Source organism: Rhynchophorus ferrugineus, unplaced genomic scaffold (assembly GCF_030347505.1).
Source record: "Rhynchophorus ferrugineus isolate W39M unplaced genomic scaffold, kcgeb_rfMv2 rfM9, whole genome shotgun sequence".
Lineage (NCBI taxonomy): Eukaryota > Metazoa > Arthropoda > Insecta > Coleoptera > Curculionidae > Rhynchophorus > Rhynchophorus ferrugineus.
The window spans coordinates 33,503,947-33,515,111 of NW_027472588.1; the positions used below are offsets into that span (position 1 = coordinate 33,503,947).

The window sequence follows — 11,165 nt, forward strand, 5'->3', positions numbered from 1 at the left end:
TATTGCCTTCCGTATTCCTTGCAAAACAAATCAAAAACATGGTAATAAAGATTCAATACGTCATGACCAACGTCATCTGCCGACAACAGCTGCCAAAATATTATAACTGTTCGAAATGACGCGCCGAAAAGGGGGTGTGTCTCATTGAGCTTCATTGTTTATGGCGGAAAATGTATTTAATCTATGTAAAATGTTATATAATCCATATAATTATTAGAAACCTCGAAATTTTATGAAATCAAAACAAAATTCCTGTATATTGAAAGTCAATATAAATCTGACCACTTCAGAAAAAACTTCATAGTAACATAAAATAACAGAATTATTAGAAAAAGACTAATTGGTTAATTTAATTTATTGATAAGTTAAAGCATAAGTCAAAAACATGTTTTGATAACTAAAAATAAATCACAGATATAACAATCACGAGATTTACCACATAATTATCTTAGGAACTTTTAAAGAAGTTATTCTGCACGACATACCTAACGCACTGCAATATTAAATTACGCTCGTGTCTGATTTCATTTTCTAACAATTTCTCCAACAATGTCACCTTTCGTTTTTTGAAATTATTATGAGGGAAATTATCTACCTTTCGTTTGATGGAAGCAGGCCGATCATTTTCAGCTGTTACCTTTCGCTTTTTGGTTTTAAAGCCTCTCTGGTGTAAACGCTTTCGCTTTCCTTTACTGGGAACCGCGTTTGACAGTTTGTTAGACTCGTCCGGCCCTTCCTCGACTTCATTTATACACTGCTTAACAATTTTTTGTTCATCGGGCGCTTCGCCATCACTTAAATTTGTAACGGTAGTGCTATTTAATTCGCTCAATACTATATCACTATCCTTAACTTCCTTCTGACATTGAGTATTTCCATTTTTAGTTGGAGAATTCTTCGCCTCACCTGCGTCATCCTCTTCACTATCCGATCCATAAGCGGCCATCAAGGACCCCAGAGAGTTGTTTATTTTAACATTAACAATACCACTATGATCTTGCCACTCGGTATCATCAAAATCACTCACTACTTTTACATCGTCAGCACCAAATAATTCAGAAGTACCTCGGAAGGGAAACATTTTACCGTTCCAGTCGCACTTCTCATCAATCAAAGATACTTTTGGCTGAGGTTTTAGTTTCTTCTTTTTTTTCTTTGTTTCGCGATTTTGTTGAATAGAATGCGAAGGTTTTTCATTCTTAGCCACTAAAAGAAAAAACAATAGATCAATATATAGATAAAACACAACGATGCGATATATCCTTACATCTGTATTTATCCTTTCCAAACCTGTCATTCTTCTTGGGAATCCGTTCTCCGCGTTTGATACGAGCCTCCTGCTCCTTATACCTCTTTTCGATGTTCTCTTTACTTGGATATCTCTTCTTTCTTTCTTCTATCCACTTAGCAATGTCTTGAGGAGTATTTAAATTTTTTATTTTCTCATACAAACCTTTAAATCAATATTATATTAGCGGTATATATAAAAATAAAATAAAATATTGAATACCAGTAGAATGCTGCATCTTGATATGTTTTTCAATGATTTTCTCATGCGCAGTAAACGTGCAACCTTCTAGATTACAGGTTCTATGTTCTGACATATGTACATCGTATTGTTCTTGTGAAGCAAATTCTCGTTCACACGTATCGCAACTGAAATTAGTACTCTGATAGGTGTACTGATCATTATCCAGTTCATCAATGTATTCTTCTTCTAATACGATATCATCTTCCGGATGTACATAATCTTCCAAATCGCAAACCTTACAAGAGAAATATATTTAAGCACGAACTCAGAACAGACATCTGCGCTTTAGATCACAGTTCAAGAGAAACCTTTTTCTTATTGATATGGATATCTTGAATTATGACCTGTTTCACGTACATAAAAACAAAACAAAAAAGAAAATGTGGTCTACCTATTGAAAAGTACAGAATTGGCTAGCTTAGAGAAACTACTTTGAAACTGTTTTTTTTTAGTTAATATATATTTTTCATTAATTGATATGTTCAAAAACAAATAAAAAGGCATAAAAGACAAAGATTTGGATTATCTGTGAAAACAAATAAAAGAAAAATGCAGTATAAATAAAACTGTTACAACTTACGGGCTCACTTTAAACTCCAGCATATCAAGAAAACCTATAGTTTCTTGATAGAGATAATGATCCTTTCATTTGACTGATAGTTGCACCACTCCAAAATTACTATATATGTATAATTTTTTTTTTGGAGTGTGGACTCTCTAAGTGGTAAATTATCTGGATCAGTTATTGTGTTTTTCCTGAGTAGACTTAATTGTAAAAGTTTTAGGTGTTATTCGGAATATCACAAATTAAAATATAAATAAACATTACACAGACCGCATCTGATAAGTGAGATCTTAAAAACAGATTAGCCCGATTTATAAAATCAGATAACTGTCGTTATGAGTACTTGTGAAAAACTTGCAGTGTAGAACTAATCGCCTAGTATGAATTTATTATTAATACTTCGCTCTAATGCCGGAATTTTATATTAAATATTTATTAACAAAATATTAAATATGCAATAATATTCCGTTTGATTAAAATAATATAAAAATTGCTCGGAAAAACTCACAACTACTCACAACACATTACCTCAAAAATAAGTTAAATAAGTCTGCAGAAAGGGCTTTCTTAGAAATAATTCTTCAAACAATATAAAAAGCTACTACTGCAACTCACTCATTCTGTATTTTTACATCTCCGATAAAATTAGATAAACTGATACATTATTTTTAGGATGAATTTATCAATGTGATTCTAAAATGCATATATTGATATATATAAGATATATCCGATTCTAAAACATTGATAAAATCCCTACACATATGCAATTTGCAGTTAACAAAAAAATTAATTCTAACTCAGGAAAATTTAAGAGGACAGAATTCAAAAACTGTCTTTCTTACACAAAGAATGTTAGGGAGTGACAAAAGCTATGAGAAAAAAAAAAGAACAAAGTAAGCTTAGAAAAAAGAAGTGAGATATTTGTTTGTTTTCAAAATACTTTTTTATTAATTAATTTCTCCTATAATTACATTAATATTAAAAGGTACTTATAGTACCAATCAAGGTACGTTACTTACTATATATATAAAATAATTCTGAGATAAAACAACAGAAACCTTGGTTAATTTCCATTTATAATTTAATTATATTACATTATATATTTACTAGCTTGTGAACAAGCAAAATTCTTGTATAAAAATTTGAAATTATTTCTGACTAATTTAACAACTACACATTGGACATACAAAATTCGACAAGTCAATTATTCCTGTTTTTACATCTAATTTAAATCAAGAAATAATAAATGACAATTAGTATTAACAAAATATTGCAAAAAAGAAATAATAAGTGAAATTTTGGTGGGCTCCAAGTCTTATTGACAGCCATATGTAAGAAAAAATTAAGAGAGCCCTTTTAGCTGAGTGACTTCGGAATTTGTTGATTGATAACAAGTCTCAGCCCGAGACTGTTGTGTCATTGTTACTTTCTAAATTTTTGTTCGACTCTGCTTCTGCGGAAACATTTTTGCTTTTGTCCTGTAAAGATACCCAATTGTTTTAGATTTTCTCACAAACAAAAAAAATCAATGAATATCAAAACTGTATTAGATTTATCTTGATTAATGTTATAAACTCATGGAACAGCCCCAAATATCATTAGGTCGTTGATGAGTTTTTGAGGTCACTTTTTTTGCAGGTGGTCTATTAATGAAACAACATATACTCAAAAAAATATGCAAAAGTGACCTGTGATAGCCATTATAATGGATTATTCAAAGCAGTTTAATCCTCCTTTAACAGTTCTTTGTATTGTTTTTTTTTAATATTAAACAACTACAAAAAACAGTTAAAATATGACGGAGTTGTTGTAAGCAGTTGTTTCCTTGCTTGAAGAATGTATTTTATTTGGTTCTCTTCAAGAGAGGAGGTTGACTTTTATAAATTCTAACTAAGACATATCTTTATGAATTTCCTGAAATACTTGTCTTTGTGTCTTATATTTTAAAAAGCTAAAATTTAGATTGCTCTACATACAAATAAACCCAAAGAAGACTATTACGACTAAATATAAGACACACTTTTCATAAGCTTTAATTGAGGTTTTAGGCGAATTTTAAGAAACGTTTGAAAAGGAACAAAATGGTTAAAAATTATATTGGTTTTTGTATCTAAGATATTATAAAGCAAAAAAGGTTGATGTTTTATACTAGGAAAAATAAATCTATCTACCAAATATAGTATTCTTCTTTGGATGATTGGAGGGATAAAAACAAATGAGAAATAACTAAAATACTTTTAACCTTGCCAAAAATCCCGGCAAAATGAAAAACATTAATTTTATTATAGGTATTCCTCATATATATCTAATGATATTATATAAAACATTCATAAAAGGTGGCACTTTTTCTTTTAAAAAAAAATTGATGTACAGAAACAAAAACCAACCAGGACATATTACTAGACAGATAATTATAATTAACATAAAAATTCGCCTAAGTTTGACTATCTGATTGATCATCCCCACTATAGGTCATATATTAGTTAAATTGTTCTGCCCAATAGTGGAAATCGTAAAAGATTTTTAGGACAGAATGTTATTAATGAGAAATACCTATAAGTCGACGTCTGCTGTATAATCAATAGGCGCCGTAGTTCGCTTAAAATTAGTCTCGGGCAATAGCTGCGGGATACGCACCTCCTCCTGCCCCAATTGTCCTTTCTCTCCTTCCTGGTACACCCTGCTGCATTTTTCCCTCTGGTCCCTATAGTTTTTCCAATCTTCCTGACTCTGTGTCTTTTTAGCCTGTGCCAATAGCTCATCCTTTTTTGTAAATTCAGATTTAATCGCCTCTGTTACCCAGGGCAGACTAAGATCGATATTTTTTAAGCTCGGCCGATTTTTCTTAATAATTCTGCCGCCCCGTTTAAAACCTCTCATGTCGGGCGGAAAACGACCTTTACCCCGAGGACCACCTCGAAAACCGCCTCTCATTGGCATCGGCGGGCAAATCATCAGCATAGGTGGCGGTGGTGGTCGCATACCCGGTGGAGGTCGCATACCAGGTGGAGGTGGTCTAAAATAAGAGTTTACACTATTGTATTGACTATCCTCAAAAATCGTCTTTCGATACATCTGTTTCTAAAGGTAAAATTGTTCAAATATATATAATAACATAAGTTATTAGTTAGAACTAGCTATGTAAAACCAGTTTGCATTTGTGATCCATTAATAAAGTGTTAAATATACAATTAAAATATAACATAATATGTGGGTATTTGAAAAATATTGTTTCAAGTATAAATATTATAAATATTAGTAACAATTCATATTTTAATATAAAAAGCATTAATAAAAAGCGTTAATAGTTTTAACACTAAAGTCCAAATAACAAACATGCTCTAATGTAGCTATTCTGGTTATTAAATCTAAAAATGAATGACAAACTGTCAATAATCGTCTGTTTCTTTATTTCCTTGATTCAATTTACTACAGAAAGATAATTAAACAATCTCAGCATGGACTATATATACAAAGACAAGTTACATTTTAAGGTAATTCAGTTTCGTATATAAACTTACCTCATTCCTGGTGGTGGTGGACCCCGAAGTCCTGGCCCCATCATTCTTGGAGGCGGCCCCGGCATCGGTCTTCCCCTCATTCCTGGTGGGCCCATTGGGGGTCGCATACCACCGCGCATAGGTCCCATACCGCCTCTCATCATGCCAAATGATACCGGATTACCGTTAACTGTTCGACCACCTCTTTTATTAATTCCACCGCGTGTGCCACCCCGTTTTGGTTTTCCACGTCCAGCGGGGGCGCCCATAATATTAATAGAAATAATGGTTATTATTCTTATACGGATACTTAAAAAATATAAGTCTTAATAAAATTATCAAACTCTATATACGTTTTTGATGGCAAATGGCGACAGCGTCTCTGTCTTCCGAAAACAGAATGTCCAACCGAAATAGTATAACATCCGGTTCAAAATTGGTGCGAAAATTAAAAATTGTATTACAGTTATTGGCTTATAAATATATATTTGTTTATATACAAAAATAGTTTTACCTACCTTTTATACATGCTTGTTATTTCATATAGTAATTACATAATAGCATTTTTCCTTGATTCAATATCAATATAGAGATGTCATTTTTCAAATTTCCATGTTTATCAGCATATATAACCAATAATCGTACTACATTATATATGATTCATAGGAAAGAATTTTTTTTACAGCATTATAGTTTTAATTTGGAATATATATTGAATTTACAACCATTCAGTATATATTAAATAAATATGAATTACTATAATAAATAATTTATAAATAAACATTATATTGATACTAATTCTTTATTAAAAATTAAAACAAAAAGTGAAAAAATATATACACCTCATTAAATGCTACTACTATTGATTGAATTATTTTCTGGCTAATTCATTTTTAAATCAAATTCTTCATAGTTTTCAAGAAATTTTTCTTCAACTGTATTAATATTGTTTTAATAATGTATTGATTACATTTTGTACTCAAAAGATGAAAATATAAAAACTTATTATAGGCTATTTGTTCAAAACAAGTAGAATTAAGTTATCCCCTTTCTAATCTATACTTTCTTGTTTTCTACCTAATCTATGATTATAGATTATGTGTGATAATTTTTAATGTCTATATAAATTATTAATACTAACTTAATAAAACATTCTATCAAAGGTAACCACACTGTTTTTAGATTTAACATATTGACCTTTAATTCATTTTATGTCGAGTTCATACCACTTATATATTTAGGTTAATTTTGCCCAAAGACTTAAGCAAAAGTTTCATGTAACAACATGTCTAAAATAGATAATAATTTTCCATCCCTTAAAAATGATAGAATTTTAAAAGCTGCTCGTGGGGAAATTCCTGACAAGCTTCCAATATGGATAATGCGACAGGCAGGAAGGCATTTACCAGGTATTCAGCTGATCTACTGTAAAATATAATAAATCAAAACAAATATTAATTGTAGAATTTCGAGAGTTTCGTGAAGGACACAGTTTTTTTGAGATATGTAAAAATGCTGAATATGCCACTGAAGTTACACTTATGCCAATTAGACGTTATGATTTGGATGCTTCAATTATATTTAGTGATATTTTAGTGATACCTGAAGCATTAGGTCTAGAAGTTGAAATGCGAGCAGGAATAGTAATTATATATTATCATATTAAATCAAAACATTCTGATATTTTATCGATAGGGCCCTGTGTTACCACAACCCCTTACTATAGAGACTTTGTCTAATTTAGTGACAGAAAGAGTAGTCGATAAGCTTAAATATGTTGGAGAAGCTATTAATTTAACAAGGCACAAATTAGAAGGCAAAGTTCCTATATTTGGTTTTAGTGGTGCTCCAGTATGTACCAATTAAAATAATTTTAACATTCAATTGCATTGTGTGTCCTTTTTAGTGGACGCTAATGGGATATATGATTGAAGGAGGTGGCTCAAAAACTTATTCCAAAGCAAGGAAATGGCTATATGCATTTCCCAAAGAATCCCATCAACTTTTGAATATTTTAACGAATGTTATTATAGATTATTTAGTGTTGCAAATTGAACATGGGGCTCAAATTGTCCAGGTATTTGATAGCAATGCTGAATATTTAAATAAGGATCTATATAAAGACTTTTGTTTGCCTTATTTGAAAAGAATATCCGAAGAAGTTAGAAGCAAATTAAGAGATAAGAAACTTGATGAGGTCCCTATGGTATACAATTTTGTTTATATCTTAAATGCAAATTTTAATGACTTCATATTTAGGTTCTATTTGCAAAAGGTGGTTGGTATTGTTTAGAGGAACAGGCAGACCTCGGTTATGAAGTTATAGGTGTCGATTGGACTGTAGATCCAAAGTTTGTCCGAAATATATTCAAGAACAAAAACATTACCCTGCAAGGAAATTTGGATCCATGTGCTCTCTATGCCCCTATTGGTCAGCTAAAATCAATGGTTCAGAAAATGCTGGAGGAATTTGGCCATGAAAGATATATAGTTAACTTGGGGCATGGAATATATCCAGATGCTCCTATTGATGCAGTTCATGCAATTATAGATGTAGTGCATAAATATAACTGTTGATTTTTTAAGTCTCTTATAAATTGAGGAAGTCCGTTTTAGAATATTATATCTAGTATAATCTAGCAACATAATGCTAGTTTTGATCTAAGAAACTGTTAGTTAATATGGATCCAAATTGCATTTACCGTATTTCTTTGTTGGTTTTAATATAGGGGTGGTTGATATTTTTATGAATTTACTTAAGATCAAACTATCTAATATTGTAGTGTTTATGGCATTACTCCATTATTATCCTTACTCCACTATTCTAATTGAAATACAATTGCAACATATTTTGACTATTTTTATTATTTTGAATCAAGTGATAATTTGAAAAACATCGTGGTTTTATTTTGAAATAAAATAACTTTTAAACTTTTGAATATTAACTTCTGTAATGATCACTTTGGCAAGAACATACTGGTTATTTTTTATATCAGCTACTTCTTCTAAAATAGTAGCATTCTTATAAAGCCACCTTATCTCATCACCTCCATTAGGAACTCTGATTGTGATTTTTTGTCTTCCTGTCTTATTTAATATAAACTTTTCAAGTTCCTGCACAAGCTTCTGTAGTCCTAGCGGCAAAATTCTTGAGCGTGTATAATAATGTTCAATATAAATATATCAAAACTTACCAATTCCCTTTTCTGCAGAAACATGCATACATTCTATATTTGGGTCCTCGGTATTATCAATTAAATCACATTTATTACCGATCGTAAAAATTTTATCTGAAACGTTAGAGTTTGTTTGATTGCCTAAACTTTTAAGTATGTTCAGTACATGTTTTCTTTTATAATGAAAACTTTTACTAGATAAATCTTCTACATGCAATATAACATCCTAGAAAATACTTATATAGACTGATTTTTAAATTAATGATGACAATTAAAATTACCGCTAATAGTGCGTCTTCTAATGTTGCAATGAAACATTCTATGAGATTTGTTGGTATATCTGTTATAAACCCTACTGTATCTACATAAAGAACGGTCATTCCCGATGGTAAACAGCCCTCATGAACTGTTACATCTAAAGTAGCAAAAAGTTGATTTTTAGGTTTAAGGCTTTTTTCACCGGTAAGTGCCTTTATGATAGAAGTTTTTCCAGCATTAGTATATCCTACAACAGCTACTAATGGGTAATCCATTTTGCTTCTTTTATTTCTTAGTAGGGTTCTTTGTTTTCTCAGATTTTCAATCTCGGCCTTAATTTTTTGCTCTCTCTCTTGAAAGAGCAATTTCAAAGCTTCTGAAGTGTATGTTTTAAAAATAAGATCTTGTTCTGATCGTTTACGTAAATAATTAAGTTCTGCTAGCGATACTTGCAACTTAGAATGTTTACTACTTGCATGCGCCTTTAAAATCTTCATAACAATCTTATACCTATCAAAAATTGGCTTTCTAAAATTCTCTTGTAATATTAAAGTTGTAGATTTTTTTAAAAGACTAGAATTAATGAATATAGCACTTATTCTTGGATTATTATCTACTATTTCTTTTATTCTATCCATTGATCCACTTTTAAACAAGAATTTTCTATCTAGAGTATCTAAAGGTATTGTCATAGTATCTACAATTGCCCACGATGATAGGGTTTTGACCAAGGCAATAGCTTCAGAAAGCTGTTCTTTTGGCTCAATGTCTAGTTTTTTTGGACCCCATTTAACGTAAGGCTGGATTATTAAACATCTATGGGCTTCATTAATACGAAAATAATGATCAGCTAGTTTGTTATACTCACTAAAAACCGGTCTCTAAAAAAAGTTTAACAAATTGGTAATCTACATACCTATCGCTTAAAAAGAGCTCCTTAAGGCTATTTGACATTGATTCTTCGCATTTTAAAGATTTTGAATAATGGATATTTCTGACTAAATAGAAACATTTTGAAAAACTCTTTCTGACTAACATAATAAAATAACGATATTTAATATTTCTAACCTCAATGAAAGTATAGGTTATATTTATATAAATATAGAAATAAAAACACAAAACCCCCTTACGCAAACTTGTTTTTTCGCTCAATAATCGTATGGAAGGTTTCGTAAGTGTGACTCTAACATAGAGTACTCTATGAGCCCTATAGAGTTACTCTTTAGATCCCAATCAGACACAGATTTCATCAGGCTGATGTAACGAACTTGTAACATACGCTAAATCCATCCACGACAGATCGAATTAGCACCTGTGCGACAAGCACTTGACTGGCGTGAGAAGCCTTCTAGATCTGCAGATGAGTAGATTCAGAAGGTTGGATATTCCGTTACCTTGTTGGATTGTCACTTCATCATTCCTGAGATATTCGCCATAAAGTGGTTGAAGAGCTCGGGTGACGGCGAGGAATCTTGAGGCACACACGATTTTATTTATTTCATAAATTCATTAAATAATGTTATTAACACAAGGTCTTCGGTAGATCAAGTCGAGGTCCTCGGGTACCAAGGCCTTTGGTTAGATATAGAAAGACTACATCGGATAATTGGCTAATGCCAGTTAAAGGTGCGTTGAATGTTTGTAACTGATTCAATTTGAACTGCTTGACGGGAATGGTGTTGTTACCTTGACACCAATAATCGTTAGCTCCATGGGTATGTAAAGGATTCCAGAAATACTCTTTGTGTAGATTCACACTGTAGCTATAATTAACGTACTTCAGGCATCTCCAGACTAAAGTTGTTATAAGAGCCAAACACTTTACAGGGTGAGCTCAATAATGCTGATATTAATTGGCAAATCTATTGTTTTGGATTCTTCATTCACACCAAGAGATCTACTTGAAATTCAATAAAATATAATATCATACTGATCAAGCCTTTATTAACTTTTCTCAAGTAATTTTTGTTTAAACCAATTCTGAAAACAGTGATTGAATTGGTCGCGGGAACATAATCACAAATGAGTAGGTTTATCACCAGATTTCGAATATTTTCTTTTGCCTTCGCAATTGTGACCTTTACATTTCACAAAATTACTTCAGATTTATTTTCTTGATTTAACCATCTCACTAT

The 11,165-nt window shown here is 31.3% G+C and overlaps 3 protein-coding genes across 5 annotated transcripts; 1 reads left to right on the forward strand and 2 right to left on the reverse strand.

Moving 5' to 3' along the window:
* Positions 1 to 340: 340 nt before the first annotated feature.
* Positions 341 to 5,999, reverse strand: LOC143202775 (FMR1-interacting protein NUFIP1). The gene is made up of 5 exons (XM_076414569.1): positions 5,618 to 5,999; positions 4,734 to 5,112; positions 1,511 to 1,766; positions 1,268 to 1,453; positions 341 to 1,206 (listed from the first exon to the last, which is right to left on the reverse strand). The coding sequence occupies exons 1-5, from the start codon at positions 5,863 to 5,865 to the stop codon at positions 449 to 451; spliced, it is 1,827 nt and encodes a 608-aa protein (XP_076270684.1). The 5' UTR covers positions 5,866 to 5,999; the 3' UTR covers positions 341 to 448.
* Positions 6,000 to 6,866: 867 nt separating this feature from the next.
* On the forward strand, positions 6,867 to 9,642 carry Urod (Uroporphyrinogen decarboxylase). 2 transcript variants are annotated; one of them, XM_076414578.1, is made up of 5 exons: positions 6,867 to 7,005; positions 7,061 to 7,239; positions 7,292 to 7,447; positions 7,503 to 7,802; positions 7,856 to 9,642. In XM_076414578.1, the coding sequence occupies exons 1-5, from the start codon at positions 6,882 to 6,884 to the stop codon at positions 8,171 to 8,173; spliced, it is 1,077 nt and encodes a 358-aa protein (XP_076270693.1). In that variant the 5' UTR covers positions 6,867 to 6,881; the 3' UTR covers positions 8,174 to 9,642. The 2 variants fall into 2 exon arrangements, with proteins under 2 accessions (XP_076270693.1, XP_076270695.1); XM_076414580.1 differs by lacking the exon at positions 7,292 to 7,447.
* Positions 6,884 to 10,237, reverse strand: LOC143202777 (putative GTP-binding protein 6). Of its 2 annotated transcripts, none has more exons than XM_076414573.1 (4): positions 9,947 to 10,210; positions 9,054 to 9,897; positions 8,791 to 8,998; positions 6,884 to 7,021 (listed from the first exon to the last, which is right to left on the reverse strand). In XM_076414573.1, the coding sequence occupies exons 1-4, from the start codon at positions 10,066 to 10,068 to the stop codon at positions 6,999 to 7,001; spliced, it is 1,197 nt and encodes a 398-aa protein (XP_076270688.1). In that variant the 5' UTR covers positions 10,069 to 10,210; the 3' UTR covers positions 6,884 to 6,998. The 2 variants fall into 2 exon arrangements, with proteins under 2 accessions (XP_076270688.1, XP_076270689.1); XM_076414574.1 differs by lacking the exon at positions 6,884 to 7,021 and adding an exon at positions 8,444 to 8,730 and having other exon boundaries at positions 9,947 to 10,237.
* Between the last annotated feature and the right edge of the window lie 928 nt (positions 10,238 to 11,165).

What these genes read in the sequence shown, in the direction of transcription:
- LOC143202777 (XM_076414574.1), bottom strand. Translation starts at nt 10,068, where the DNA reads ATGTTAGTCAGAAAGAGTTTTTCAAAATGTTTCTATTTAGTCAGAAAT. An exon ending in TAGAAGACGCACTATTAGCG is followed by an intron (nt 8,999 to 9,053) that starts GTAATTTTAATT and finishes AGTATTTTCTAG; the next exon opens with GATGTTATATTGCATGTAGA. An exon ending in TTCTGCAGAAAAGGGAATTG is followed by an intron (nt 8,731 to 8,790) that starts GTAAGTTTTGAT and finishes TTTTGCCGCTAG; the next exon opens with GACTACAGAAGCTTGTGCAG.
- LOC143202775 (XM_076414569.1), bottom strand. Translation starts at nt 5,865, where the DNA reads ATGGGCGCCCCCGCTGGACGTGGAAAACCAAAACGGGGTGGCACACGC. An exon ending in CCACCACCACCAGGAATGAG is followed by an intron (nt 5,113 to 5,617) that starts GTAAGTTTATAT and finishes CTCTTATTTTAG; the next exon opens with ACCACCTCCACCTGGTATGC. An exon ending in TGGAAAGGATAAATACAGAT is followed by an intron (nt 1,207 to 1,267) that starts GTAAGGATATAT and finishes TTTTTCTTTTAG; the next exon opens with TGGCTAAGAATGAAAAACCT.
- Urod (XM_076414578.1), top strand. Translation starts at nt 6,882, where the DNA reads ATGTCTAAAATAGATAATAATTTTCCATCCCTTAAAAATGATAGAATT. An exon ending in TTGAAATGCGAGCAGGAATA is followed by an intron (nt 7,240 to 7,291) that starts GTAATTATATAT and finishes TTTTATCGATAG; the next exon opens with GGCCCTGTGTTACCACAACC. An exon ending in TTGGTTTTAGTGGTGCTCCA is followed by an intron (nt 7,448 to 7,502) that starts GTATGTACCAAT and finishes TGTCCTTTTTAG; the next exon opens with TGGACGCTAATGGGATATAT.